Genomic DNA, 27,920 nt, shown 5'->3' with positions numbered 1-27,920 from the left:
AAATAATGTTTCAGATTTCATAAATTTATAAGCCCAATAACATTAAACAAGAAAATTAAATCTAAAAAATCCAAAAGTACAATTAAAAGCAAACCCTAATAGGCCAATACCATCCTAATAATAAGCAAATGTGAAATTCCCTCAAGCGTTCCCATGTAGGTTCTCATGAAATTCCCTCAAGCGTTGCTCTATTCGTGTTCCCACACTCTCAACAAAATTGTTGTCTTCCCTTTGAACACTAGCAACAATACAATGCAAGTTGTAATCTAAATCTTCCTCCCACTTATATGACGCCAACAATCCGATCTGCAGAGCTGTCAACCCTTGAGAAACAGCTTTCTTCAAGAATGTGGCAAAGACCGTGAAGTTTTCAATATACCTTTGATTCGGTTCCCAACCACAATGTCGAAGAAATTCTAAATCTCTATCGGGATCGAGGGCTGCAACGTAATTTACCAACTGCGAAGAAAAATCTTTATCAATCTGTTCTAACCACTTGATCCAACAAGCGCCACAAGTGATGTAGGGATGTGCATCATTGAAGAATGACAGTTCGTGATCAATTGGAACTAGGTGAGCTGCTGACCCATTACGAGGTTCTGCTTGGACCAAAAGATTTCCTAAGTTCCTATCTATGTTACCAAATCTGATATCTAGCACAACTATTTTGTGAATTTCCTCCGCTCCTACATCGTCAGGTAGTTCACTATATACAGTACCTAATGACTGAACTGTAACACTTGACTCTAGAAACTCAATCAAAACTCCCATCTTCATTTGATTTTTAATTCTACATCGCACCCATACAGCTCGTCGTACTCTGGAGAAGCCATAAATTTGTTCAGATTGTGATCGATGACCATCTTCTGGATGATCTAAGAGGTAGGCAATAGCTTCATTCCTAGCTCTGTCTTCATCAGAGAATCTTTTAAATAAACACCTCTGTCTTCTATCTCTATCTAAAACCTGACGCATGTCATTACGACGTTCATATTGAGGCAGCATATCTCCAATAATAGCTTCATCCAACCAATGAATCATCTGTTGAAGATGATCACGAAGCTGCATTGGAAGCGAAGAGAGCGTAGGAAACACTTCCAGTATCTGTGAACGTGAAAAATAAAAATAATAGTTAGAGCAAACAATAACAACGGAGATTCAGGTTAGAACTGTAGGATCTGGCTCGAGTTCAAAAACCATTTATTGAAAAGAAGATAAGTTAGTAGCTAGCAGTTTACAATCCTAAGGCAGTGAATCAGACTAACATGCTTTAACAGATTCAGCTTCTTTGAGACAACAGCTTGTTTCTGGCTCGAGTTCAAAACCCTTTATTGAAAACAAGATAAGCTAGTAGCGGTTTACAATCCTAAGGCAGTGAATCAGACTAACGTGCTTTAACAGATTCAGCTTCTTTGAGACAACAGCTGGTTTGCCTGAAACTGACTTTGACATAACAGCTGATGTAGAGCTATAGAAGAGTAGGAAAGAAAGAACGAAAACAAAACATTTACCTGGCTTGACCGATTTTCATTAGCAGCATGCTCGTTTACTCTGAATAATTCATCAACTTCACGGACAACTTGATCAGAAATATCTGCAGGATCCATTGCTGGAAATGCTCTAAAAAGCAAGTCTCTTGACTAAAAATCAAAGAAAGTTAAATTATCTCATTAACAAAACAAATACTAGCAAACAATAAGAAATTATGTGATACTTGTGATTTATGATCTGATCAAGCAAAAACTTCTTTGCACTCTATTCGACCTACTACAAGGCTTCACTGAAGGAAATGACACTAAATAGTCATTGAGAACCTTTTACTAAAAGAAAATGAATGGTGCATCTGACAAAAAAAAGGCATGGCACATTTCTAGAGTAGACAAAGCAGTTAACAAAAGGTTCACAGTTTGACTAGAAAGGTAGCAAAAGTTATGCAGTAAAAAAAAGGGTAGAGTTGAGGAGTAATAGATGACTAAAGTTTAGATATACTTGAGAAGAAACAAAGTAATAAAGTGTGAACTGTATACCTCTACTATCGGTGAGGAAGTACATTTAAGAAATCCCAGAACAGAGAGGACAGTGTCGTAGTGGACAGGCCTCTTCCTTGCTACCACTGCAAGACTGAAAGATAAGCTACTGTCAGTTAAGAAACCAGTGCTTAAATACGTAATATTCAAAATTGCAAATGGTTTAGGTATGCTTCAGCAAGCATGTCCTATTGAATCACTACACATCTCAGCAAACAAAAATAACTATACTGACGTTAATGAAACAGTCCTAGGTGTGAGGAGCTGCTTTTAACATATACAATTATCTAACGTAAACGATACTAGAGTTTGATATAACTTTATAGAGCAACCATTCATGTGAGAAACTTTACTCTTGATTATGCAGCATACCACACAGCGAATAAGCTCCTTAACAACATGAAACTATCCTAAATCTAAATTTTTACTTATCCTATTATCACAGTGAGAGGAGTCAGACGATCTGGTCTGGAAGCTAGCATATCTAAAAGATTTCCTGCAATTGCAGACTAACTGCCAGTATAATACAAAAAGATGATTTGTTACCATTACCAAAGCAATAAGATGATCTATGTTCGCATATTTCTTACTTTAAGACAGCTCCATTAATAAAACATTAGGTAAAACAGAAAAATCAAAAACCAAGTTAAACAAAAAGATGATTTGTTACCAAGTTAAACAGAAGGTGCTCTCAAACAGGTGAAAGAACTTTGATTGTTCAAAGTGATTAGACATATGCCACCTACTGGACATGACAACCACGAGATAACTTCTGTATCCATCTAAACAGTAACACATAATATAAGTTCAAGCAGCAATATATGTATTCAACGCATCATCAACCATATCAATTTTTCACCTAATCCTGTATATGGAAAAGAAAAATTCATGATAACAGAAGGAAAAACCACAATGCAAGTAAATGTTAGTCTAGAATTCAGTAGAAGAACGCTCTGATTGCCAAATGACACAGTGCATAAGCTGCTATACTGTACTGTATACATTTTTAATATCCCCACATACAGTCATAAGTATATGTTTATATACATCCAGTTCACAAAACCAAATAAAATTTTCTTAAACCAAATAATATCCCAAAGCATTTTTCTGCGTTACTTGGAAAAACATTTCTAACTAGTAGAGGTGACAATCTCCATTGTTTGAAGTACTTATCACTTGCATATTGGAGCTCCACATATACCCAGGTAACTGTCAAGATGTGTAACTGATGCAGCTTCAACTGAGCCAATTTCCCCTGGAGTATGACTCAGTTAGCTGCACCTCATCATAGGGGTTGAACCGGTGCTTTAACCTGTCTCCATGCTTTATCTCTATCAGCCAAAATTTTAGTAGACATACAAATGGAAACCGAGCAGTTCAATTTTCCTAATGTTATATATATACAAAGCCGATTTGATTCAAGACACTGAAAGTGCAAGTAGGACAGCCAATCACGACCATCAAACTACTTACAAGTGGAAGATCATCTGCTTATTATTGTATCTCACAAACATGAGGCAAACTTAAAGCTTACGCAAAGAAGATTATTATCACAGTTAGAGGAGTCAGAAGATTTAGTCTGGAAGCTAGCATATCTCAAAGATTTCCTGCAATTGCAGGCTAACTGCCAGCATAATACAAAAAGATGATTTGTTACCATTACCAAAGTAGGAAGATGATCAATTTTCACATATTTCTTACTTTAAGACGACAGCTCCATTAATAAAACACTAGGTAAAACCGAAAAATCTAAAACCATCGATCTCTCTAGACAAAGTCTCTCCCCCTCAGGATTTGACATTGATCTATCTAGAAAGATAAGTGCCCCCAGACATTCTATGGTAGTATTAGTTCAAACAAAAACAAACATCTGCAAGATAATTACTACTACTGAAGATTTTTTTTTTTCAAAAGTGACAACTTAGTTGGCTATGCAGAGATTTCCCAAGTTAATCAGAAGGTGCTCTCAAACAGATGAAGGAAACTTTGATTGTTCAAAGTGATTAGAGATATGCCACCTACTGGACATGAAAACCACGAGATAACTTCTATATCCATCTAAACAGTATCACATAATATAAGATCAAGCAGCAATATATGTATTCAACGCTCCATCAACCATATCAAAATCCACCTAATCCTACATATGACAAAGAAACATTCATGATAACAGAAGGAAAAACCACAATGCAAGTAAATGTTAGTCTAGAATTCAGTAGAAGAACGCTCTGATTGCCAAATGATACTGTGCATAAGTTGCTATACTGTACTGTATACATTTTTAATATCCCAACATACAGTCATAAGTATATATATATATATATATATATATATATCTATATATATATATATATACATCCAGTTCACAAAAACCAAATAAATTTTTCTTCAAGTATTTTTCTGCGTTACTTGGAAAAAACATTTCTAACTAGTAGAGGTGACCATTCTATCCATCGTTTGATGTCCTTATCACTTGCATAGTGGAGCTATATACCCAGGCAACTGTCAAAATGTGTAACTGATGCAGCTTCAACTGAGGAGTATGACTCAGTTAGCTGCACCTCATCATAGGGGTTGAACCGGTGCTTTAACCTGTCTCCATGCTTTATCTCTATCAGCCAAAATTTTAGTAGACATACAAATGGAAACCGAGCAGTTCAATTTCCCTGATGTAAAATATTTACAAAGCCAATTTGATTCAAGACACTGAAAGTGCAAGTAGGACAGCCAATCATGATTATCAAACTATTTACAAGTGAAAGATCATCTGCAAATATTGTATTTCACAAACATGAGCACATAAAGCTATTGCAAAGAAGACTATTAATATTACCCTATCATTCAGGACACATTCCAGTGTAGCAAGACACATTCTGTATAGCTATTTTATCACCAACATACATGTGAGAACGAGTGTTTCACGTTATGAACATAACAATAGGAAACAAAAATTTCTGAGCGCCAAAACATCCATATCAACTTACTTGCAAGAACAAATCAGCATACTGAGTGGAAAAAGAACTAACATAGTTTCAACTAAAAAAGTGGGATAGCAAAAAATGTAACAGGTAAAAGCACAACTAATATCATGATGAATATAAAGAAAAGTAACACAAGAATAGTGGGCTGCATACAGAAACATACCAATCAATAACGGCTATCGGCAGTGCATCCTGTATAAGAGTAGGTGCCTGTAAGAAAGATCCTAAGCGGACAAGTGTCTGATTTACTTCAGACATGAGCCCTGTTAGATTCAGCATGGGGAGACCGGCAGCAAGGGAGGAAATATTGATCATCTGTCTACTTCCTGCAGTAGAATTGGAAAAGTTGACCCGCGCACAACAAAATGAACAAAGCATGTATGGTGCAGTTCCAGATAAAATACAATATAATCGGAATAATAATAATAAAAACTGCATGATTAGAACATAATACCTTCGCTGGAAGTGGAAACTTTCTCAGGATCAGATGCATGAGGAGTAATGAGCAAAATAAATGTCTCCATAAACTTTAGAGCAAGAACTTTCACCCCTACTACACGACCAGGCTATTGTGAAAGAGAAAAACGGACTTGAGTTAGAAAACCTTAAAATTGAGAGAGAAGCAGAGCAAATACTAAACCAAAATCGAATCTCGGGAGAGGAACAGACAGACAAAAAAGAGAGGCTATAAACAGTGAGCATACCTCCAAATCCAATGCAATGTTAAAGACAGCATCTTTGAACATAAGCATCAATGTCCATAGGTTCACACACCAACGATCAACTTTACCACGGTGATGGAACTGCAGAGATCATCAAGAATAATACATATCAGCGAGAGTATCATACAAGATATCCAACAAAAACTTAAACAGAAAATTACCAATGCTTGCAGTGCTTTATTTTATTCACTATTTCATATTATCCTACAGCCTTATGACAGTAGCCTTAAACATCAAATAAGTAGCACCAACATAAAAACCAACCGAAGTTTCGAAAATGAAAACAAGAGGAAAGTTTCCATGGGTTAACAATAGTTCAATCTCATCAGCAGCTACGAGCATGTAAAATATACTTTTGCTGGTAAATACTGACTCCAAATGTAGGATTTTTGAAAAGATCTCAAGAAGGAATTTCAAAACAACATATGCATACGACAAGATATCCAACTTGAGAAACAGTATGGACCTGCGTTTCCATCTTCTCCAAGATGCTGCGAAAGAAAGTTGTGCCAGTAGAAATAGATTTCTCTGCAACAGTTGGATCATTGTCACCTACTAAGTGTATTAAGACACTCACTAGAACATAAGAATGTTCCAGCATCCGCAAACCAACCTCTTCAATGATCCTGCCATCCAGAAGAAATCGATCAACATGTCTCTTAACTTGTCAGACAAATTTAATCACCATGAATAGCTACAGAAGTAACTATTTAACATAACTTATGAAAACTATGCGAGGTGAACTAAAAAAAAAGTAAGCGGACGAGTAATATCCACCATATTGTTGTGGAAGTTTCAAATTAATCCCACCAAAAACAAACAATCATGCAGACTGGAGGCATCGTTTGCATAATTTCTACAACATAGCAGCTGGGTTTGGAAAGATCAAACGTTTGGGAAAAATAGAGAAGAACCCTAAACACGCAACAAAACAAAAGTCTTTACGAGTTCGTGTAGAGCAAGGGAAAACATCATCCGTAGTGAAAGAAGAAAGTAAAACCAGGTACGAAACCGTAAAATTTCTGAGTAACTCACTCGATAAGGGATCTGCGAACTAAAACTTCAGGGGACAAGCAGAGTTCTCTAAGATAAGGGAAAATCTCAGCAGACAAAGACGGCTCCAATGACAGCAAAATCTCCTTCACCTCTTTAAGAGACGAGAGCTTCACCGCCAAATCGCCGTGGTTTTTGGCAGCGGCGAGGAGAGCGAGCGCCTGTCCCTTCGTTGTCGCGTCAGCCGGAGCCGCCATTACTGAATTCTAGATTCGTCCGGAAAATTTGTCAAGGGAATTTACGGTGCCTTATGCAGTGGCACTAAACTTTTAGGGTTTTTCAAGGTTGAAGAAGAGAAAAATCTTGGGGACACAGAAGCAGCGGACAGTGACAGTGACAGTGACAGAGCAATTTACGCATAGACAAAATTGCTGGATAAGAGGAAACACTAGGCCTGGGAGTTCGGTTAAACTGGGTTATTCGGGTCGGGTTATTCGGTTTGGTGGAAATTCGGTTTTTTAAAAATCTCACCGAATAGACCCGAATTGAAATTCGGTTCGGATCGGTTCGGACGTCGGTTATAGCTTAAAAAATATTTTTCGAATATGAATTAAATTCTTTTTTTTCTTCGGTTTAACCGGTTTACACATTAAAAAAAAAATTGGTCTATTACAAATACAACAAAATAAAAGCCCAATACACTTAACAAAACCCAACATACAATCAATAAGCCCAACCCACAATTAATAAGCCCAGACTTGTAAAAATTTTAGGGTTTTGAAAAAGCTGTGTGTAGTGTGACGGCTGCGACTCCGACTATGAGGCTCGGACGATGACGGTCTCGTCCACGGCGATCTCAAACTTTCTTATTCCAGCTTTAAGCGAGATTGCATTAAACAAGGTTGATGAGTCGGTTTCTCGCTTTCTCACTGAAACAAGAAAGAAAACAACTAAATTATTGAAATAAACACAAGCCTAAGATCTAGAGAACAAAGACACGAGACTACAAAAAAAAAACAAGTAACACCAATAATCAAATCTGAACAAATCTTACGTTTAAGTTCGTCGAGGACAGATTTAGACACGAATGATTGAGTTTTTAGAGGATAAAGATGAATAGATGATAATGAATTGATGAAGGAGAAGAGATGTGATGATGAATAGATTGGAGAAGAATGTTTTTTAGATCGGAGAAGGGCTCACTTGGTTTGCAAGAGGCAGTGAAGAAGCAAAATAAAACAAATTAGGGTAATTGACTAGGGTTAAGTTTATATATGATTGCATATTTTAATAAACCGATCGGTCCGATTACCGAACCGACCCGACCCGAAATCCGAACACCAAAATTAAATTCGCCGAACGGTTAGTTACAGTATCTTCGGTTTTCGCCGATAACCGAAATTATCAGTTTAATCGGGTCGGTTTGCTCGGTTCCTGCCGTAATCCCAGGCCTAGGAAACACGGATGGCTCTCCATTAAATAGTGCCTTACGTAAAAACACCCTGTCGTCTTATCTTTCTAGAGTTGCAATGAGGGCTGTTTTCTGTTACCTATCCAAAAGCCCTTTCTTTAAACGCAGTTTTTATCTTTTAAGACAGCTTTCGTTAAACTGTTAAAAGAAAATGAAAATGCGATGTGAACAAATTAGAAAGCACCAATAAAAACATGCCACATACATTTTCTATTTAATAATTTAATTTTCATAAAAATAAATCAAAACAAAATTGAGATCGTGCAAAACAGAAAAAATTTTTTAAAAAAAACAAAATTAATTATTAACCAAAAAATATGGGCTTAGTAATGGAAAGAAAAACTTTCTAAAAAATAAAATTCAAGCCAATATTGATATGCAAAAAAAAAAAGTGTAAAAAATCCTATATTCCTTAATTTGCTCCTACCAACCCCTTCACGATCAAGCTAAAATCAAAGCATGTTTTATTAACCGATTTTCTCTATTTAATCATTTTTTCTATTATCTTCCATTTTTTTCTTCTCTTGTGGATGCTATAGAAACTACTATGGAAATTCTATTCAAGTTAGCGCTTAATTTTTCTTTATATTCATTCATTTGCTATTTAACTCATATTAATTGTGATTTTATTGTACTTATGTTTTCCAAATTACAAATTATTAGTAGTTTAACGATTTTGTTGTTAATAAACAAATACAAATATTTGTATTTTGTTGTTAATTATTTGTTGCACAAAATAAACAAATACAAATATTGCAACCTGTTGTTAATAATTTGTTAGTTTTTTAAGCTAATTTTTCTTAGTTAACTTTACAAAATTTAAATATTGTCTAAAAACAGAAAAATAAATAGGATTTTTAGATAGTATAGGATCCACTTTTATTTTCCAAACCCTTTAATTATGATTGAATCTCTACTGCTCTCTATCAACCTCAATCTTAACTTGTCCCCGTACGTAGTACGGGGTAGAATACTTGTATATTAGAAATTTGATAGTTTTTTTTTGGAGTCAGAAATGTGTTTTATTTATTGTATAAAACCAATATAACAGGCCAAGATTTTACTTATATTTAAAAACAAACAAACGTAAGAATAGAAAACAAAAGTCCAATTAAGTGAACCTTAAACTGAAGATAAAGTTGTATACAGTACAAACACATGTCAATTGAGAACCAGGTTGAAAGACACGTTGAAGAAGTTGGAGTCACCGATAGATTGTTGCGACGTCAGAAAGCTCCAATTCCACCAAAAACATCATAAATCTCATTCAATTTACATATTTATATATTTGCCTAAAGAAACAAGGTAAAATCCCAATTTTAGCTTTGTTGAGAATATGACTCCATTTATTGTAGATCTGTAAATTTTCTTCATCTTCTTCTTCAATCAACAACTTTTCAACCTTCAATTTTTTTTTTTTTTTACGTCAACCGATATTAACTTTTCAACCTTCAAAAAATTTTGTTGTTCACAAAATATATACTTGTTTTTATTGAAAAAGTTCTTACTATCCAAAATATTTGTTCCATCATTAAAAATCGAAATAGTCGGAAAAAGAAAAAACAAAAGCGAGACCAAACCTAAACGGTCCGGAGAAGAAGCTAGCCTATCATTACCGAAAGACCGCTAAATCCGAAGCCAGAGCCGACCACCAATGTTGATTAAACCACCGATGTCAGAAACATAGCCGGATGAATATGCAAACGAAGGCATCTACACCGGAAGCAAAGCCAATCTATATATACCGTTGAGAAAGCTGGTACAACCAAACGACAAACCCACCTCAAATGAGATAAAAGTCAACGAAAAAATACATCAGAGAAATCTGAGAGAATGAAAAATGAAAGAGAGAAGAGAGAGAAACCTTAGAAATTTGATAGTTTATACAGGAAAAATACATTAAAATAATTTAGTTTTAAATTGTAATGCTACTTGTCGTAAAAAAAAGAAAAAAAAAATTTCGAAATACTACTTAGTAATTTGAAAAAAGAAAACAATATTCAAAAAATTTCCATGTTAGCGCAAAAAAAAAAAAAATCTATAATCAAACCAAACCAAACCGAAACAACCAAAACCAACATTAAACCTAAATCTCATGATTTTTGATTTGAATAACCACGAGTTCACCAATCCCTCTTCTACATTCAGTATTTAAAATCTTTATAAACACAGTTAGACACATAAACGTTTCTGAAAATCTTGAATAACCAAAAATGATCCATAATGATAATGATGTTACATTGGGCCATAGGCCCGTTAAAATATTTTTCTCTTGCTGTTATTGGGCTTGGTACTTTATATATACATTATCAAAAGACGAGAAAATCTCCGTCAAGATGCAGAGATCTACTACGCTTGAGTCTGCTAAGGCCATGCATTCGACTTTGATTCAGCGGCCAAAAACCGGATCTCCATTACTGATGCTGTCTTCAGAAAAGGATGGTTGTCGCTGTAATAGTGTGTACAACCCAGAAGATGGTAGGGTTTACGAGCCGAAGAGTGACTTTTCCGGGTATCGATTCCTGGGAAGCTCAGGTAAGTGGTTTCTGGTGGTAGATTCTCGAATGAAACTCTATATTATAGATGTATTTAGCGAGAAGAGGATCGAACTTCCACCACTAGAATCATTTAAGGGTAGCCTTTTTAAGATTTGGCGTGACGGAGAGGAGAATGTCAAGCATCTACTAATGGATGGTTTTTCATATCGTCGGGGAAATCTTCATGCTGCCGAAGATCTGAGAGGTCGTTTGTGGGTTGACAACAAGGATGAAAACTACGTTGCTGTCTGGCAATTTGAAATGGGCCCATTTCTAGGGTTTGCAGGACAGGGGATGATTATTACCGCGAGATTCCAACACAGCTCGAGGTTCAGAGGGAGTTACGAGGTTTATACGATATGGTACTTAAAGGTTACAATCTTTACGTCTTTGCCACCCGTGAGTTCATTCGACACTTGGATTTGTCTGGACAAGATGAAGATGGTTTCAAGGATGTGTCCGAGAAACATAGGCTTCCAATGTGGATGCCACGTCTGACTATGAAGGAACGTGAAAGTAGGAACCAATTGAAGTGTATCCCATCTAACAAAGGCATTGCTGTTACAAGAGCAGGTCAAGTTTTGCTTGTCTATACGTTCGATTTAGGTACCTCTGAAAGTCATAGGATGTTCCGTTTGTACAAGAGGGATCCTAAAGATCTTGACCCGAAAACCCTCGACACCTGGCTTCTTGAGGTGCATTCTCTAGGTGATGAGGCCCTCTTTCTTGATTTGGGTATTACTGTGCCTGCTGACCATACCCTTGGTATTGAGCCTAACTCCATTTATTTCACCCGTGGTGATCGTATCCGTCACAAAGAATCGTCATGCCTCGACATCTGTGTCTTCAATCTTATAACAAAGACCATCAAACGCTTCCACGGTCTCTCCAACTCCAACTTCTACGATGCTCAGTGGTTTCTTCCTTCTTGATTCTTGCCTTCCTAGCTCATGGTTGATCCCTTTTGGTCTTGCTCTGTTGTCCTTATAAATAAATTTTAAAATAGAAAATGTTCATAGTTCACTTGTACGTTGATGATAACATAAACTTAGTGTCCGACAGCTAAGTGTCTGCTAAGGCATTTGATGTTAGAGTGTTATGGATTACAAGTTTACAACGATCATGTTGTTGGGATGCCAGTTTAGTTTTGGTAAACCGACTTATATATTTGTTATTGCTAGTTTAGCTTTGTTAACTAACGTTATGACTTTGATTATGCTTTAGTGCCCATGTAAAGGTATCCTATCGTACAGAAGAAAAAAAAACATGAGAATATGTCTGACATATAAAAAAATCAATCCACTGAAATAGTGGTTGCATGCATACCCAAATCACATGTGTGTGCAAATATGAATTATGCTGGTTAGAAGATAATTACAAGATTAAGCATTTTACTACAATTGCGTTTTTTATTTTGTATGTAGAGTTTGTGAAAGTCTATAGACAACAACATATCACAGAGTTCGCCACGCATGTGTGCCTCCAAACTTCCACTTACTATTCATATAGTTCAAGAAGAGATTTCACAACTCATTCTTGTTGATTCTGAAGTACATTATCCGAGATGTAACTTTTGTCATATATTTTTGTTGTTGTTGGTTGTTTTCATTTGATTATCCTAATGTATTTTGATCAAAGACAACTAGACCGTCAAGTCGTCAACAATAGTGAATAGTTGATCGTAACATAATTCACATGCCGTATTTAAATTTATATAAAAGTACCGAAATGGAGAATCTGGTGTGCAAATGGTCGTACATTTGAATAAAAGGACAGTTATAAGATTCATATGATTAATTAATTTTACCCAAAAAGATACGGGCGGTCGCAGTAGCTAATGGCCCCGATAGTTAAGCCGTTCATGTCTCTGGATTTATACTTTTTTTGTATTTACTTCTTGCCTTAATCTTCTCGCAAAGCCACCATATTTAGATGAATCTATGTAGATGTGTCATTCATCTTCATAGCCGTACTGAAAACAAGAGGCTCACATTTGAGACTGAAATGATCAGTCAGGCGAAATGATACTGACGTACTGTTCTCTATCTTTTCCCTCGTTGTCATTGCTTGGATTTATGGATTTGTAGGCAGTAGGTTTAATGAATTGTACAAATGAGTATCTTTTCCAAATCTCAACTTAAGAATATCAAGAGAATCTTGAATAACCACGAATTCACTAATCCCTCTTCTTTACTTCAGTATTTTAATCTTTATAAAGATAGTTTCACACATAAACGTTTATCAAAATCTAAAAAAGTTTGAAATCAGTTTCACACGCTAAAGGTTTCCACGAATATAAGTTAAATAACAACCAAATGAAATGATCCACGATGATGTTATATTGGGTCATAGATCCGTTATAGAATATTTTTCTCTGGCTGTTATTGGGCTTGGTTGTATATATAACAGTATGTGCAACTTAACGCTTTCTCAATTAATCAAAAGACGACCTGAAAATGCAGAGATCTAGTACGTTCAAACAACGATGGAGTTGTCAGAATCCTGAGTCTGCAATGGCCATGCGTTCGACTTTGATTGAGCGACAAGAAGCCGGATCTCCATTGCTGATGATGTATGCAGAAAAGGATGGTTATCGCAGTAGTGTGTCCAACCCAAACGATGATAGGGTTTACGAGACGAATAGTGACCTTTCGACTTTGGAGGTATGAGGTATCGATTCCTTGGAAGCTCAGGTAATTAGTTTCTGGATGTAGATTCGCGAATGAAACTCTATATTATAGATGTCTTTAGCGAGGAGAGGATCGATCTTCCACCACTAGAATCATTGAAAGGTAGCCTTTTAAAGATTGAGCGAGTAGGAGAGGATAAAGTCAGGGATATATTAATCAGCGATTTATCGCGTGGGGCTCCTCATACTGCCGAGGATCTGAGAGGCCGTTTGTGGGTAGGCGACAAGAAGGAAGACTACGTTGTTGTGTGGCATTTTGAAATGAACGGAATACTAATCATATAAAAGATAACTAGAACCTGAGCGGCACGTACGTATTTCATATTTTAAAATGTGTGTTGTATAAAATTTATATTCAATTTTTAAATTATTAGAAGTATTTAAGAAATTGTTTTCTGTTTGGGTTATGGGGATGGTATATTTAATATATGTTTTTGCATAAATAGAGATCTCTAGAGAAGTAAGGAGAATCTCATTTAATACTTAAGGGAAGCGGAAGTGGGATAGACGAGTTACAAGGAATGATCCCGGTGAAGCGAGGAATACAAAATACAAATCATATAAGTGATAATTATTCAGTTCAATTTTTTTCCAATCATTTGTCTACTCATACACATAATCATACAATCATAATCATAGCCATTTTTTGTTTTACTTTTGGAAAACATACACAACCATTACGCAAATGAAAATCTGATTAAATGCAATTTTTAAACTAAAAACCCTTCACGAAATCACATGTTAGAAAGTTGATAGTTTATGTGCTAAAAGGTTTTTAGTTTTTGAGAGAAACACAAGTTACTAATTTAAAAAATAAATCTAGCTAAACAAAAAAGTTTCAGATTTTTTTTTTTAAAAAGTCATAGGATTTTATATCGTGTAATCAAACCAAACCAATTGAGGAAAAAAAGAGAATATGTTAATAAATATCAAGAAAATATAATTAAGTATCATATTGTTTTATATTTTAAAATTATTTTAAACTAAAATAAATTGATATACAGTCCAATCAAACAAAATTTTAACCAAAATATTAATCAAAATGATAACCAAAAATGAAAATTTTGTAACGAAACGATCCGTGATGGACGTCGTATATTGGGCCATAGACCCGTTAAAATATAATTTCTTGCTGTTACTGGGCCTGGTGGTTCCTAACTATAATGTCTTCCATTTCAATATGCGCAACTTAACGCCTCCTCAATCTTATCGAAAGACGACATTAAAAGAAAAAAAACAGACGAGATAATGGAGAGATCTACGCTCAAACGAACATCGAGTTTTCCAGATATTGAGGCTGTTCAGGGGTGTTCGACTTTGAATTTGCTGCCAAAAGCCGGATCTAGATCTACGCTCAAACGAACATCGAGTATTCCTGATTTTGAGCCTGTTAAGTCTCTGCGTTCGACTTTGATTCTGCAGCCAAAAGCCGGATCTCCATTGCTGATGCTGATTGCAGAAGAGTATGGTTGTCGTATTTACAACCCAGAAGATGGTAGGGTTTACGAGCCGAAGAGTGACTTTTCAGGGTATCGATTCCTGGGAAGCTCAGGTAAGTGGTTTCTGGTGGTAGATTCTCGAATGAAACTCTATATTATAGATGTATTTAGCGAGAAGAGGATCGATCTTCCACCACTAGAATCATTTAAGGGTAGCCATTTTAAGATTTGGCGTGAAGGAGAGGAGAATGTCAAGCATATGGTAATGGATGATGAGGATCCATTTTGTGATGAATTTCCTCATGCTGCCGAAGATCTGAGAGGTCGTTTGTGGGTTGACGACAAGAATGGAAACTACGTTGTTGTGTGGCAGTTTGAAATGTACCCATTTCTAGGGTTTTGCAGGACAGGGGATGATCATTACCGCGAGATTCCAACAGAGCTCGAGGTTCAGAGGGAGTTACGAGGTTTAAACGATATGGTACTGAAAGGTTACAATCTTTACGTCTATGCCACCCGTGAGTTCATTCGACACTTAGATTTGTCTGGACAAGATGAAGATGGTTTCAAGGATGTATCCGAGAAACATAGGCTTCCAATGTGGATGCCAAGTATGACAATGAAGGAACGTGAACGTATGAAGCAAAAGAGGTCTATCCCATCTAACAAAGGCATTGCTGTTACAAGAGCAGGTCAAGTTTTGGTTGTCTTTACGTACGATTTAGGTACCTCTGAAAGTCACAGGATGTTCCATCTGTACAAGAGGGATCCTAAAGATCTTGACCCGAAAACCCTCGACACCCGGCTTCTTGAGGTACATTCTCTAGGTGATGAGGCCCTCTTCTATGATTTGGGTATTACCGTGCCTGCTGACCATACCCTTGGAATTGAGCCTAACTCCATTTATTTCACTCGTGATGATCGTATCTGTCACAATAAATTGTCATGCCTCGACATCGGTGTCTTCAATCTTGCAACAAAGACCGTCAAACGCTTCCACGGTCTCTCCAACTTCAACTTCAACGATGCTCAGTGGTTTCTTCCTTCTTGATTCTAGCCTTCTCCATGGTTTCTCCCTCGGCCTTGCTCTGTTGTCGTATAAATAAATTTCAAAATAGAAAATGTTCATAGTTCACTTACGTTGATGATCATAACATAAATTTAGTGTCCGACAGCTAAGTGTCTATTAAGGCATTAATTGATGTTAGAGTATTGTGGATTACAAGTTTACAACGATCATGTTGTTGGGATGTCAGTTTAGTTTTGGTAAACCGACTTATTTGTTATTGCTAGTTTAGCTTTGTTAATTAACGTTCTGACTTTGATTATGCTTTAGTGCATATGTAAAGGTATCCTATCGTATATAAAATCAATCCATGGAAATAGTGGCTGCATGCATACCCAAATCACATGTGTGTGCAAATATTAATTGTGCTGGTTAGAAGATATTAATTACAAGATTAAGCATTTTACTTCACTTACTTCGTTTTTTTTATTTTGTATGTAGAGTTTGTGAAAGTCCATAGACAACACAATATCAAAGAGTTCACGACACATGTGTGCCTCCACACTTCCACTTACTCTTTTTTCACAACTCGTTCTTGTCATATATTTTGTTGTTGGTTGTTTTCATTTGAGTAACCTAATGTATGTTTATTCGTTATATGTTAAACAATCACAGTATTAGCTAGCTGGTAAAGTTAAAGCGACATATTAGAGTAATAAAGATCTCATAATGTGTATACATATTTTGATCAAAGACAACTAGACCGTCAACAATAGTGCATAGTTGATCATAACATAATTCATATGCCGTATTTAAATATATATATAAATAGCAAATTGGAGAATCTATTTGCAAATGGTAGTACACTTGAATAAAAGTACATTAAAACCTCTAAAAATTAATAATATTGGAATGAGATATTTTGTTAATTAATTAAGTTAATTAATTTATCAAGATATTAATAATTATTAATTTGAGGAAAATTTGCCTAATTTCTAAGATATTTAAATTTTATAATTTAAAATAGATTTTGTAGTTAGAATAATAATTTTCTAGAACGAACTACATGAAAAAAATCAATTATCATGCCTCAAAGACAACACCAAAATATTTAATTGCAATACAAATATTAGAAACGAACTCTAACAAAAACTAATGCAAATTTAAGAATAAGCAAATAACACTAAAGCATGTTAAAGTCTTCTTGAACATTGAAATAACACATCTCGTACAGAGCCGGTCCAACGTTTTTGGATATCTTTATGCAAATATGTTTTTGAATTTAGTTCATTTGTTAAATCTAATTTGGTTTTACATATTCCACTACCGTTGATGTCCTTACTTTATAGAACAAATACAACAATGATAATCCAAACCATCAATTATTATATTGCTTAATTATTTATTATTGATCTATAAACAACTAAATATAAAATCTCTATTTACAAAGTTACGAATCTTTCAAATTTGGATAATTTCATGATTAATGTAATCAATGCAAAATATTTTGTTATTGAATTAAACTCCCCTAGTTAAGCAATACGACAAAAGGAAAATAGAATTTGAATCAATCAAATATTTTTTGTTGTCGTTTAGGATGATTGAAGAAGAACCGTTCATAATATCTTGGCAGTAGGTGAACAGACCCGTTGTTACTTTCTTGTAGCAAAAGATTAGTTGTATTCCTATTTATGTTAGCAAATCGGATGTCTGCCACAACAATTTTGTGTATTTCATCCACTGCTATTCTACCATGACCGTGTTTCTCAATGGTACCATTTGACTCTACAAATTCAGTCAAAACTCTCATCTTCATTTGGTGATACTTCAGGTAAGCCATAAACTTGTTGAGACTGTGATCTATGATTATCTTCTGGATGATCCAAGATGTAAACAATACCCTCATTCCTAACTGATTGTTCATCATTATCATAGAATTTTTCAAATAAACACCTTAGTTTTCTATCTCAATCTTACACCTAGAAGATGTGTTCATAACCACTGAATTCATGTAGTTTTTCTCCGACATTCGCTTTCAAATATAGCTTTGTGTTTTAGAATAAGATATCAAAACCTAGAGATTCATGTTCATGTTCATGTTATGCAATCACCTTCACTTGAAGTTGAAACTTTACCACTTGATCATATTCATAGCATCATATTGATCAAAGCAAAGTATTACATTATGTAATTAAACTCAACTACCTAAGCAACATGACAAAAGTAAAAATATAAATTGTATCAATAAAAAAAGAAAAAGTTTTGTTGTCTATTAGAAATATATATTTTTTTAAAAATCAGAATTTCACTAATAATATCCTTGATTTCTATTTCACTAATAATATCCTTGATTTTTAGTTTGTTAATTGAAATACAACTTACTAATTTGAAAAATAAACTTTGTTAAATAAAAAATTTACTACATTGTATACGTTTAAGCAAAACATATGTTGTATTCAGAAATCTTTGTTTGTTTGTATTTTGTTTACATCGTGTAATGTGAAAAAGTCATTAGATTTTTACATTTTGTAATCAAAGTATCAAACCAAAACAAATCAAACTAAACCAAAAGGTTTTTAAGCAATTTGAACCAAATGAACCAACATCAAACCAAATCGCATGATCCAATACGGTTTGATTGTTTGTTTCGGTTACAATGGTGACAACTGAAAATAGCTAAAAGAGGAGGAATCAGAATCAAGCATCCGATTCCGATCGACAAATAGGGTTTAGAATCCACACACCCAAATCGGAAGGCGAAGAAAATGGAAGGATGGGATCCGAACACGAAGTCGACGTTAACGCGAATACCGCTTCTGACGACAAAGGCGGGTCCAAGAGACGGCGCGGCATGGACGCAGAGGCTGAAAGAGGAGTACAAGTCTCTGATTGCGTATACCCAAATGAACAAGTCCAACGACAATGACTGGTTCCGTATCTCCGCTTCCAATCCTGAGGGCACGCGTTGGACTGGCAAGTGTTGGTATGTTCACAACCTTCTCAAATACGAATTCGATCTCCAGTTCGATATCCCGATTACCTATCCAGCCACTGCTCCTGAGCTTGAGCTGCCTGAGATTGACGGCAAGACTCAAAAGGTAAGGGCTTTCTGTTTTTTCGATTTTAGGTGGTTTCTACTCAATTGGATTTGTCGTTGATGTTTTTTTTTTTGTTGTGTGTAGATGTATCGAGGTGGGAAGATATGTTTGACTGTGCATTTCAAGCCTCTATGGGCCAAAAACTGGTAAATTTATATGCTTTCTGCTTGCATAGACATTGTTAGAGAAGCATCCAGTGTTTTAGATCAGTTTACTCTCAGATTTTTAGAGGAATTCTGAAAGAAAGATGTTAATTAGATTGGTTTGTTGTGGATCTTCTTGTGTACGATGATTCAATTAAGCTGGAAAATTCTAGTACTAAGCTTTCTCTGGTTGCATAGATATTGTAAGAGGAGCATGCAGTGTTTTAGATCAGTTTAGTCTCGATTTTTAGAGGAATTGTGAAAAAGATGAAATTAGCTTGGTTTGTTGTCGATCTTCTTGTGTGTGATGATTCAATTAGGCCGGGAAACTCTAGTGCTAAGCTGTTTGTTGTGCTAGGGACAGGTTGTGCAGGTCAACTTAATTTTGTATGTTTTCATTTTTACCTTGTTATATATACACTGAGGTTGGATTGAACAACTTATGCAATCCATTTCTATCATGAATATGAGCACAGCAAACTCGTTTTCTTTGCATTGATGGATGAATTATGTTTATGCAGTCCTCGGTTTGGTATAGCACATGCACTTTGTTTGGGGCTCGCTCCGTGGTTAGCTGCAGAGATTCCAATTCTTGTGGACTCCGGCGCGATTAAGCACAAAGATGACGCAGCCACATCTGCGGAATCTTAAATCTATGTAACCTTTCTATCAATCTCAGAAATGTTGAGGTGTTTATCAGTAATAGCTGAACTCAGAAATGACTGAGGTGGATGCGTCTACCCTATAAATACACTTACATGAAACCCAATAAAGATTTAAGCTATTGCAATGTTTTTATATGAACACAACTTGAGAATAATTGGTGTTCAACTACTTTAGAGCTGTTGAAATCAATGACTGGTTTTGCAGGCGGTCTTACTTGATAACAGCTCACTGAGCCGGAAAGGAAGATAGCATATATGAGTCATAGAAGCATTTAGGCTAAGAGACCATATACCGTTGCTAACATCTGCATCAAGAGATGTTTTGCTTTTGCATGATCGATGGTGAAACTAAATGTTAATCTGTTAAGGTCCTAGAATTACCATTTGATAAAGGCATAAAGCTATACGTCAAGAAAAAAACAAGAAAAACATAATATTCCTTTGATCGAGGTTGATCCTCCCATAGTATATAACTATATATCCATGTCAGGACTGATGAATCAAAGAAAAAGATACAACAGCCTCATGCAACAACTATCCATTTTCTGTCTACCAAAACTTGTCATTTCGCATTAATTTACAGTTTCAGTTCGTAAACTCCACCTCTTCTCTTTCCTTTATTAAAACCCAAGACCCCACTGTTTTGTGTCAAAAGTTATAAGGGATTCCATAAGCCGCAGTATCCAACCCCGCTGCAGGTTCTTAGTCTACAAGTAGTGGCATCAACTCCGCACTCTTTGTTGCTCCAACACTTATGATTGATTTGCTCGTCAAGAACATGGCAAGCACTCTCTCTTTGTTGCTCAGGATGTCTAGAGTTAAGAGATATCAGTGGACAGACTTGTAGTGACAATGCGCTAGCTCGACTTTCCCATGCTCCACTCTACAAATTTTTAAGTAGCTAGTTTAGCAGCAGCAGAGAAAGAACTAATAATGCATTAAATCTTTAAATGCCTGTCCTTCTGTCTATCAACTGAAAATAGCATTGCTAGGCACACTGAGTATACAGTGTAACCATGCATACAAGTAATATATCTTCCAAAATGATCAGAGCTGGAACAATGGACGGACCTTTGAAAGGGTCCAGTTGCCTGAGAAATAAGTTTCTGGTAGTTTCTCATGCCAGGAGCTCACAACCTGTATAGGATGGCCCTCGGTTGTAAATATATAATTCCTTTTGGCCACAAATGAGTCATCGAAGAGGAGATATAGGTACTTGCACCTACGAAGAAAGTGAGATAACTACCAATGTGATGTTCTGCATTGTATAGGTAAGAAAAGAATAGCGTGTAAGAAAGTGAACGCACGTTTCAGCGAGAAAGAAACTGTGCTGATGATCTTCCAATTGCATGGTCGTCACATCTCTAACACTTGCAAATCCCCCTGGCACCTTTGTGTAGAGATTAAGAGATTTTACCATTGATTCACCAACATCTAGATACCATGGATCTGCAAAAGGACCAAAGGAATGAAATAGATTTCTATAGTCAGCGGAGGTATGCCTCAAATTTGGTGCTTCACATAATAAACATTCAGGGTGAGACAACTAAAAAAGAGACAAAAATAAAAACCTTTTGTAGCTTGGTAAAGGTAGAACGTGGATTCTGCTAATTCAGGACGTAGTGGATAGTACTTCATTGTCGGATGTATTATTTGATGATCGAGTAGATACCTGAACAAAGATTTGTTCAATGTACTTCAGCGCAAACAACAAACTTGAAAAATGACTAACTCAAGATCGATGTAGGAAGCCCGCAAAGAAAAGACAAGTGAATACATACCTCTCAGGTAATACACCAAACTTTTCCCATACATGGAAAAACTCACGATGCGATGAATTTGCAGCTGCAATATCTCCAACAAGAACCTAGAAGCAAGAACTTAAGAATGACAATGAGAAGATACCCTTTTCGACTGTTCTTTCTATGACATTTAAGTAATCCATTCATTCATTATACCTGCAGACCAGGCCAAAACGCCTGAAGACTTGTGAGCTGCCAGTAAGTTGGTTTTCCACTCCACATATTAGCTTCATGGTACCTAAACCAGGTAGATAAACTCATTAGCAATTTTCAGATTTTGCCCAATAGAAGTCTTAAGTGTCATAACAGAGATTGCGGAAGTACATTTTTTCAGGCTAGTATATTACCAAGGCCCATGTCTGAAGTACTTCTGAGATGCCAGATAAGCAGAATGAAACATTCGCCAGTAGTCTTCTTTTCCAAAAAGAATATAAGCCTTCAAGAGGTATTCATAGAAAGAGTCAACCCCTTTAAAAGACCAGAAATGAAATTACACATCAGAGCTACATCAATCTAAGGCACAAGTTAATTCCACACATATAAGTAAAATTATTTTGCTATCTCTTCGGAACAAGAACTGCCACTAGAATCCCTCTGAATGAACAATATACCAGCTCCAATGCTAGAGGAGTACTCTATCCATTCCCCAGTTACCACATCCAATGTTGTCCCAAGCAGATCTAACGAACTTCGCATCCTCCATAGCTGACGAAGCGCACGTAGTGCAGCTGATTCAAACCTCGGGTCACCAGTGAGCCGTGACAATGCTCCCATTTCAAGAACGAGAGAACCTAAAGCGTAAAATGCATATCAATAAATTCATGAGCACATTCGGAAAACTAGAATGTAAAAGAAAGTAGGGATAACAAGATACATACCACATCCTGAAGTGCTTGTTTCAGTTGTCTCATTCTCCATTACTCCATTCTGCCAAAAGATATTATTCAGGGTCAAATATTCCATTTTCCAAGAAAACTAGAAGAGCAAGCTCAAACTTAAGCATAGAAACCTTTAAGAATTGAATGAAAATTATCAAAGTGACTGTTCCTTTTCGCATTAGATAGCCAGGATTTCAGTGAAGTAAGTGCTCAAAGTGACTGTTCCTTTTCGCATTAGATAGCCAGGATTTCAGTGAAGTAAGTGCATTTCATAAGTGACGATTCAATACCTTCAAATTAATCCATGCATATGGTAATCCTGTAGGTGTTTCAAACGCGGGTAAAAAACGTTTTCCAAGGTCTTCAGCTAATCGAAGAAGCTGATTGTTGTAGGAACCCTGAATCAACCTATTATTTGGATCAATTGCAAGAAGATGAGCAGAGATAAGTCCTCCAAGAACTCTTATATTGCACTACAAATGAGAAGCCAAAAAGAGCACCAGTTAGAAGCATCAAGTGCGAGTAAACTCATTTTCAGTACTCAAGGACACATCCACTCTTGAAGCAAACTTCAACAGAATACAGAACTAGACTCCTACCTCAAAAAGGTTGACCCGGGCATCAATATCGAAAGTAAGATTTTCTGAGAGCCAGAGAACCCCCTTTTCAAATTCTGTACTGTTCCCCAATATAGCAAGGCTGGGACAAAGGAGAATCATGTCAAACGGGTACTGAAAAAACACACAGGGAATGCTTTCACTTATGCATAACATACCTGGATAATGATTCAACAAGAGTAACAGCTGATCCATTATAATCTGTTGGCAGGTGTTCAAGCTGGAAAATCAGAAATCTTTGTGTCAAGCTTCTGCTTCAAAATCATTTATGATGCTATATGAGCTAGTACAAAGTTACCTTAAGATTTCCAAGCTCACTGAGGGAGTCTGTGAAACTTTTAGTTAGAGGCTTTAGCTCATCATGCTGTTGGAATTCAGAACTTAGTGTAATCCAAACCCAGTAGCCAGAATTCAACAACTTAAAGTAGATCACTAACCGGAAATGCATAAGTCATGTAATTGTCATACGCATGATAGAACCTGTAAAAACGAGATTTGAAGGGTTTTCAATAGTTGCTAAACAAATTGGGTCATGAAGAATTAATATAAAAATCACTGCTTACATACATCTCGCGTACTTTCTCTCGCATTTGTTTCTTCTTGACCTCGATATGCTGCGATGAAGGGTCGACGACGAAGAAAGTGAGAGAAATAAGCAAGCAGAGGAAGAGACGCCTAGGATGGATAGGACAAGACATGATGACGAAGCTGTGTAAGAAGCCAATCAAATGAAAAGAGAGGAAAGGAGAAGAAGGAATTTATGAATTCATCATCTCCGCCAGTCTCCGCCGCGTCTGATCTCTCGATTAGAACAACGTCAGTTCTTCTCTAACTGGGGATTTGTTCCCTTCTTTCAATTACCATTTTGCCCTTTTGGTAAAAAACGAAAGTCAAAGAGCAGAAAATATTATAAAATTTTAAAAGATATTGATTGGTTGGTTCCCAAAAAGTGAAAATACCAGAACCAAAAAAAAAAAAAATCATAGGAAAATAAGAAAAACTCAGCCTTTGCATTGCTATTTTACCAAATTGCCCTTAAACCATCTCTAGCTAAAGTTAAAAGTTAAAACCTATCCATCCATACATGTCCTGAGGTGTCAAAAACTAAAGCAAAGCCTCTCAGCACGGTGAGAGATTCCGGTGATAACGTCCTCCGATGGCGACAACTCAACCATGTCTTATCGGCCAAATAATCGCTGTTCCTCAATTTCACATCCTCTTCAGCCCCAGAAATTCTCTAAAGCCGGAGCTCTCGACCAACAAACGCACAAATTTCTCCGTATCTATCGGTCTACGACATTCCTTCGCTTCTTCTATATCAACCTGTAACCCTAAAGCCCCATCTTTAAGCTGTCTGCGAAATTGCGCCGCTGTTGATGGAGCTGATACTAGTTCGAGTGAGGATAAGTGGGATTGGGATTGGGATCGTTGGAACCGTCACTTCTCCGAGATTGAAGAAGTCGAGAGCGTTGTTTCTCTTCTCAAGGTTCTATCCATCTAAACTCTGTCTACTATTGATGATTTTTTGTTCGATTATTGGTTGATTATAGATTTCTAAATTTGGAGTCTTCTAGCTTATGTAACAGTCTCAACTTGAGGATGCTGTTGAAAAAGAAGACTTTGAAGAAGCAGTCAAGTTGAAACAAGCTATTTCAGAAGCTACTGTTGATGATGCTGTCGCTGAGATCATGCGCCAGTTACAGGTTTATATATGTGTGTTTTTTTATTACATCAAACTCTTATGTTATCTTCTTACTTATATATGATTAACTTCCTTGCAGACTGCAGTAAACGAAGAGCGTTACCATGATGCTTCCAGGTTATGTAACGAGACAGGAAGTGGACTGGTAATTTTGTTTACCGTCCTTTATACTTTGTTCTTTCTTGTTTAGCTTGTAAGATATTACTAGACGACTCTTACACATTTGAATCAAGAAAATAGGTTACATGTCTGTAAACTATTAAGGTAGTTAAGGTTAGTTGAAGTAATATATGTTTCCTGACATAAGTGATGGTTTCACCTAGTCAACTTATCAAGGATTGCTTCATGGTTTCAGTGTTACCCAAATCTCTAGTCAAGAATCTATGCTTTTATCTAGACGATGATTGTTTTAGAATTTCAATGCATTTGTCACGTTTCTGATGTTTATATAGGTGGGTTGGTGGGTTGGTTTACCTCGAGATTCTGAGGAACCATTTGGCAGAATTGTACACATAACTCCAGGTGTTGGTAGGTTTATTGGCAAGAGTTACAGTCCAAGGTGAGAGCAGGTTATGCTGAGGATTTAAATCTTTTCTCAGTTGCTGGTGATAATTGAATCTCATTACTGTTTCTTACAGACAGCTGGTGGCTGAAGCAGCTGGAACACCCCTGTTTGAGATTTTCGTTATTAAAGACACTGACGGAGGATATGTTATGCAGGTAATTTGAGAAAATCACATTTAATTAAGTAACAGTTCTGGTGACAGTATATCCTTTTACCTGTATCTTGTATTATTGTATAAGATTAGTGTTTCATAATTGCTGCTCTAAACTTCTCTGAAGTTTCGATAATCACTGATTAACCCTTTTGAAGTGATATGTACCTATCTGCTGTGTTTAGGTGGTGTATGTGCAACACGTGAAGCAAAACCTAACCATTTCCGAGAATTCCTTTTCAAAAGTACAGCAATCCTCGAAATCCTCGATCAATGACCCATCCATTTTAGATGTACGAGGAAGTGAACTGAAGGTGGATAAAAAAGAAGATACACAACTAAATGCTGGGGAACCAACTGAAGAAGGAATTAAAAATGTGATAAAATTTCTAAAAGATAAAATCCCAGGGCTAAAACTGAAAGTAATGGATGTTATTAAAATCCCTGAGGAAGAGATTGTTGGCAGTGATGACGCTACTGAAGAGCTGGTTGGAGAAGGCACTGAGGAAACAAATTCTTCTGATGATGAAGAAGAAGTAGAAGAAGAAGAAAATGACAGTATTGAAGCAATCTCATCTATGGATAGTGCAGATTATGGAAAGCATTCAAACACTAAGCTTGTCATCGGAGGGGTTCTACATAACATAGAGGATTCCTCTATAGATGATGAGATTGTCCGTGTGTCGGCAAATATAATGGATACTGAAAGAGATTCCTTTATATTGCATGTTCCTGGGAGAAGTAAGAGGGATATCGATACAAGGAAAAATAGAGTGTCCAAAGAACAAGTAACAGCTCTTGCAGCTCAAGGACTTTCAGATCTGTTGCCACCAGAGGTTGCCGAGGCGTTCTGGGGAGAGAAAGCTTCTTTGAAGGTATATTACTTGAATTTACACCGCTTTTTATAAAGTTAACCTCTAGAATCAGATCTAGGAGTTTGTTATTATTTAAAACCTCTTTTACGTTGTCGTGTTAATGTTTTTAGATATAAAGGTTGTTTGATTATTGTTCTAGGTATCGAAACATGTGCATGAGATTGTCAAGCTTGCTATAAACCAGGCACAAAAAGGAAACCATCTCTCCGAGTATACAGCATTTAATAGAATCATAACTCCTGAAAGCAACTTAGACCCTTTTGATGGTAAGCATGTTGTGCATTAGTGTTATTCTCTTTCTTTTGATTTGGACTCAGAATGTTTTTGTACAACTCAACTTGAAATATGTTCTGAATTCTAAGTGCAGGTCTATATGTGGGTGCATTCGGGCCTTATGGCACCGAGATAGTGCAACTTAAGCGTAAGTATGGTCGGTGGGATGATGCAGAAGGAAGTAACTCCTCAGATATAGAGTTCTTTGAATATGTTGAGGCTGTAAAGTTGACAGGGGATCCAAATGTGCCGGCTGGCCAGGTTATTATCTTTTTTTTAATTGTATTCAAATCATGACATTTTTGTATGAGGTGAACAATCTAAGATAGGGTCACAAATTGTTGGTAGGTGACATTCCGTGCAAGGATTGGGAATGGGAGTCGCATGACGAATCATGGATTGTTTCCAGAGGAATTGGGAGTGGTAATGATAACTTTCCTCATCTCCTGAGCTTCAGTTTAAAAAACAGACCCAAAACATAAGCATGCTCAGACATGTAAATCAATAAAAGATCAAGAACCATAAGCTTAAGCTAAACACTTTACCAGAAAAAGATTAAAAACAATCTAATCTCCTATTGAAACAATTGCTTAGACATTTCATGGGTTCCAGCCACATTGACATTTGAATGAACAGCTTATCCAGAAGTTGTTTACATATATGCAGCTTGCGAGTTACAGAGGGCAAGGAAAAATCGCTGACTTTGGGTTTAAAAAGCCAAGATGGGTCGAGGGCAAGCTCTTAAAACTCAATGGAAAGGTAATACATAGAAACACAAAAGAGCCGACCATCATTTCTTCGTCTTTTCGGTTTTAATGGATGAGGTTTTCTGAATAGGGAATGGGACCATATGTGAAGGGCGCAGATCTTGGATTTCTATATATTGGCCCTGAGCAGAGTTTCTTGGTCCTTTTCAACCGTCTGAGACTGCCTGAGTGACCAATACACCGTCGTTTTGTTGTAACTATATACTACTCCTTGGCTTTGTTCCTTACACTCTAACAATTATAAAGCAAAATCACCTTGAGAGTGTTTAGAATATAAGAACTTTTGATTTAGTTTTCTTTTTTTAGATATTTTGGTTGTAGAGTAGAGAATATGGTCACCAATTTCAATCGAAATATACTATGGATTTGTCAATTATGGGTTGGTCTTTAATTTTCAGTTGAATTTAAATTTGTTTTTTTTTCCCGTTTGGTGTTACATCGGTTTGTTTTTGGGTTCTATTAAGATATGTTTGATCAAATACATAATGAACACCCCTACGACATGAAAACAGGGGTCAA

General features: G+C 36.3%; 9 protein-coding genes, 2 long non-coding RNA genes and 1 pseudogene across 15 annotated transcripts; 6 read left to right on the top strand and 6 right to left on the bottom strand.

The window, feature by feature from the left end:
- Positions 1–141: 141 nt before the first annotated feature.
- On the bottom strand, positions 142–6,980 carry AT1G27570 (phosphatidylinositol 3- and 4-kinase family protein; the record flags this gene model as incomplete). Of its 2 annotated transcripts, none has more annotated exons than NM_102521.1 (8): positions 142–1,104; positions 1,512–1,640; positions 2,028–2,136; positions 5,172–5,334; positions 5,463–5,574; positions 5,713–5,811; positions 6,197–6,356; positions 6,766–6,980. In NM_102521.1, 8 exons carry the CDS (start codon positions 6,978–6,980, stop codon positions 142–144), a joined length of 1,950 nt encoding a protein of 649 aa, NP_174077.1. The 2 variants fall into 2 exon arrangements, with proteins under 2 accessions (NP_174077.1, NP_001154375.1); NM_001160903.1 differs by having other exon boundaries at positions 5,172–5,467; positions 6,164–6,258; positions 6,340–6,356.
- A 348-nt stretch (positions 6,981–7,328) lies between these two features.
- Positions 7,329–7,968, bottom strand: AT1G27565 (uncharacterized protein; the record flags this gene model as incomplete). Its single annotated transcript, NM_001084139.2, has 2 exons — positions 7,329–7,652; positions 7,778–7,968. Coding segments are annotated over 2 exons (144 nt in total), but the record flags the coding sequence as incomplete, so codon positions are not given.
- Positions 7,969–9,722: 1,754 nt separating this feature from the next.
- Positions 9,723–10,063, bottom strand: AT1G06097. Its single transcript, NR_139021.1, has 2 exons — positions 9,939–10,063; positions 9,723–9,904 (listed from the first exon to the last, which is right to left on the bottom strand). It is a non-coding gene; the product is annotated as an other RNA (long non-coding RNA).
- AT1G06093 lies at positions 9,829–10,063 on the top strand. Its single transcript, NR_139020.1, has one exon. It is a non-coding gene; the product is annotated as an other RNA (long non-coding RNA).
- Positions 10,064–10,530: 467 nt separating this feature from the next.
- Positions 10,531–11,663, top strand: AT1G27560 (annotated as a pseudogene). The gene has a single exon.
- Positions 11,556–12,121, bottom strand: AT1G27555 (uncharacterized protein; the record flags this gene model as incomplete). Its single annotated transcript, NM_001332769.1, has 3 exons — positions 11,556–11,714; positions 11,932–11,973; positions 12,110–12,121. 3 exons carry the CDS (start codon positions 12,119–12,121, stop codon positions 11,556–11,558), a joined length of 213 nt encoding a protein of 70 aa, NP_001323189.1.
- A 1,066-nt stretch (positions 12,122–13,187) lies between these two features.
- On the top strand, positions 13,188–13,705 carry AT1G27550 (F-box family protein; the record flags this gene model as incomplete). The annotated part of the gene is made up of 2 exons (NM_102519.1): positions 13,188–13,332; positions 13,473–13,705. The coding sequence occupies 2 exons, from the start codon at positions 13,188–13,190 to the stop codon at positions 13,703–13,705; spliced, it is 378 nt and encodes a 125-aa protein (NP_174075.1).
- Positions 13,706–14,611: 906 nt separating this feature from the next.
- On the top strand, positions 14,612–16,605 carry AT1G27540 (F-box protein (DUF295)). Of its 3 annotated transcripts, NM_001332768.1 has the most exons (3): positions 14,630–14,694; positions 14,785–15,927; positions 16,367–16,577. In NM_001332768.1, exons 1-2 carry the CDS (start codon positions 14,669–14,671, stop codon positions 15,908–15,910), a joined length of 1,152 nt encoding a protein of 383 aa, NP_001319092.1. In that variant the 5' UTR covers positions 14,630–14,668; the 3' UTR covers positions 15,911–15,927; positions 16,367–16,577. The 3 variants fall into 3 exon arrangements, with proteins under 3 accessions (NP_001319091.1, NP_174074.1, NP_001319092.1); NM_001332767.1 differs by having other exon boundaries at positions 14,612–15,927; positions 16,367–16,605; NM_102518.3 differs by having other exon boundaries at positions 14,612–16,603.
- Positions 16,606–17,383: 778 nt separating this feature from the next.
- Positions 17,384–17,792, bottom strand: AT1G27535 (phosphatidylinositol 3/4-kinase; the record flags this gene model as incomplete). Its single annotated transcript, NM_001332766.1, has 2 exons — positions 17,384–17,393; positions 17,479–17,792. 2 exons carry the CDS (start codon positions 17,790–17,792, stop codon positions 17,384–17,386), a joined length of 324 nt encoding a protein of 107 aa, NP_001320248.1.
- A 694-nt stretch (positions 17,793–18,486) lies between these two features.
- On the top strand, positions 18,487–20,031 carry AT1G27530 (ubiquitin-fold modifier-conjugating enzyme). The gene is made up of 3 exons (NM_102517.5): positions 18,487–18,963; positions 19,048–19,109; positions 19,628–20,031. The coding sequence occupies exons 1-3, from the start codon at positions 18,631–18,633 to the stop codon at positions 19,755–19,757; spliced, it is 525 nt and encodes a 174-aa protein (NP_564289.1). The 5' UTR covers positions 18,487–18,630; the 3' UTR covers positions 19,758–20,031.
- Position 20,032: 1 nt separating this feature from the next.
- On the bottom strand, positions 20,033–23,956 carry AT1G27520 (Glycosyl hydrolase family 47 protein). The gene is made up of 15 exons (NM_102516.4): positions 23,636–23,956; positions 23,506–23,548; positions 23,367–23,432; positions 23,227–23,288; positions 23,051–23,150; positions 22,742–22,924; positions 22,452–22,500; positions 22,185–22,364; positions 21,921–22,041; positions 21,730–21,811; positions 21,553–21,638; positions 21,343–21,443; positions 21,079–21,220; positions 20,843–20,993; positions 20,033–20,654 (listed from the first exon to the last, which is right to left on the bottom strand). Exons 1-15 carry the CDS (start codon positions 23,764–23,766, stop codon positions 20,427–20,429), a joined length of 1,725 nt encoding a protein of 574 aa, NP_564288.1. The 5' UTR covers positions 23,767–23,956; the 3' UTR covers positions 20,033–20,426.
- A 100-nt stretch (positions 23,957–24,056) lies between these two features.
- On the top strand, positions 24,057–27,808 carry EX2 (UvrB/UvrC domain protein (DUF3506)). Its single transcript, NM_102515.3, has 11 exons — positions 24,057–24,554; positions 24,655–24,771; positions 24,850–24,915; positions 25,223–25,329; positions 25,409–25,490; positions 25,672–26,361; positions 26,501–26,627; positions 26,729–26,895; positions 26,983–27,057; positions 27,301–27,393; positions 27,472–27,808. Exons 1-11 carry the CDS (start codon positions 24,225–24,227, stop codon positions 27,571–27,573), a joined length of 1,956 nt encoding a protein of 651 aa, NP_564287.1. The 5' UTR covers positions 24,057–24,224; the 3' UTR covers positions 27,574–27,808.
- The last annotated feature ends 112 nt before the right edge of the window (positions 27,809–27,920 follow it).

Source organism: Arabidopsis thaliana (assembly GCF_000001735.4).
Source record: "Arabidopsis thaliana chromosome 1 sequence".
Classification (NCBI taxonomy): Eukaryota; Viridiplantae; Streptophyta; class Magnoliopsida; order Brassicales; family Brassicaceae; genus Arabidopsis; species Arabidopsis thaliana.
The sequence above is the reverse complement of the archived record's forward strand: the minus strand, read 5'-3'. Positions and strand labels throughout refer to the sequence as shown.

What these genes read in the sequence shown, in the direction of transcription:
- AT1G27540 (NM_001332767.1), top strand. Translation starts at nt 14,669, where the DNA reads ATGGAGAGATCTACGCTCAAACGAACATCGAGTTTTCCAGATATTGAG.
- AT1G27530 (NM_102517.5), top strand. Translation starts at nt 18,631, where the DNA reads ATGGAAGGATGGGATCCGAACACGAAGTCGACGTTAACGCGAATACCG. An exon ending in TTGACGGCAAGACTCAAAAG is followed by an intron (nt 18,964 to 19,047) that starts GTAAGGGCTTTC and finishes TGTTGTGTGTAG; the next exon opens with ATGTATCGAGGTGGGAAGAT. An exon ending in CCTCTATGGGCCAAAAACTG is followed by an intron (nt 19,110 to 19,627) that starts GTAAATTTATAT and finishes ATGTTTATGCAG; the next exon opens with TCCTCGGTTTGGTATAGCAC.
- AT1G27520 (NM_102516.4), bottom strand. Translation starts at nt 23,766, where the DNA reads ATGTCTTGTCCTATCCATCCTAGGCGTCTCTTCCTCTGCTTGCTTATT. An exon ending in CCCGGGTCAACCTTTTTGAG is followed by an intron (nt 22,925 to 23,050) that starts GTAGGAGTCTAG and finishes TCTCATTTGTAG; the next exon opens with TGCAATATAAGAGTTCTTGG. An exon ending in ATGCATGGATTAATTTGAAG is followed by an intron (nt 22,501 to 22,741) that starts GTATTGAATCGT and finishes ATCTTTTGGCAG; the next exon opens with AATGGAGTAATGGAGAATGA.
- EX2 (NM_102515.3), top strand. Translation starts at nt 24,225, where the DNA reads ATGGCGACAACTCAACCATGTCTTATCGGCCAAATAATCGCTGTTCCT. An exon ending in GCGTTGTTTCTCTTCTCAAG is followed by an intron (nt 24,555 to 24,654) that starts GTTCTATCCATC and finishes CTTATGTAACAG; the next exon opens with TCTCAACTTGAGGATGCTGT. An exon ending in CAACTTAGACCCTTTTGATG is followed by an intron (nt 26,628 to 26,728) that starts GTAAGCATGTTG and finishes TTCTAAGTGCAG; the next exon opens with GTCTATATGTGGGTGCATTC.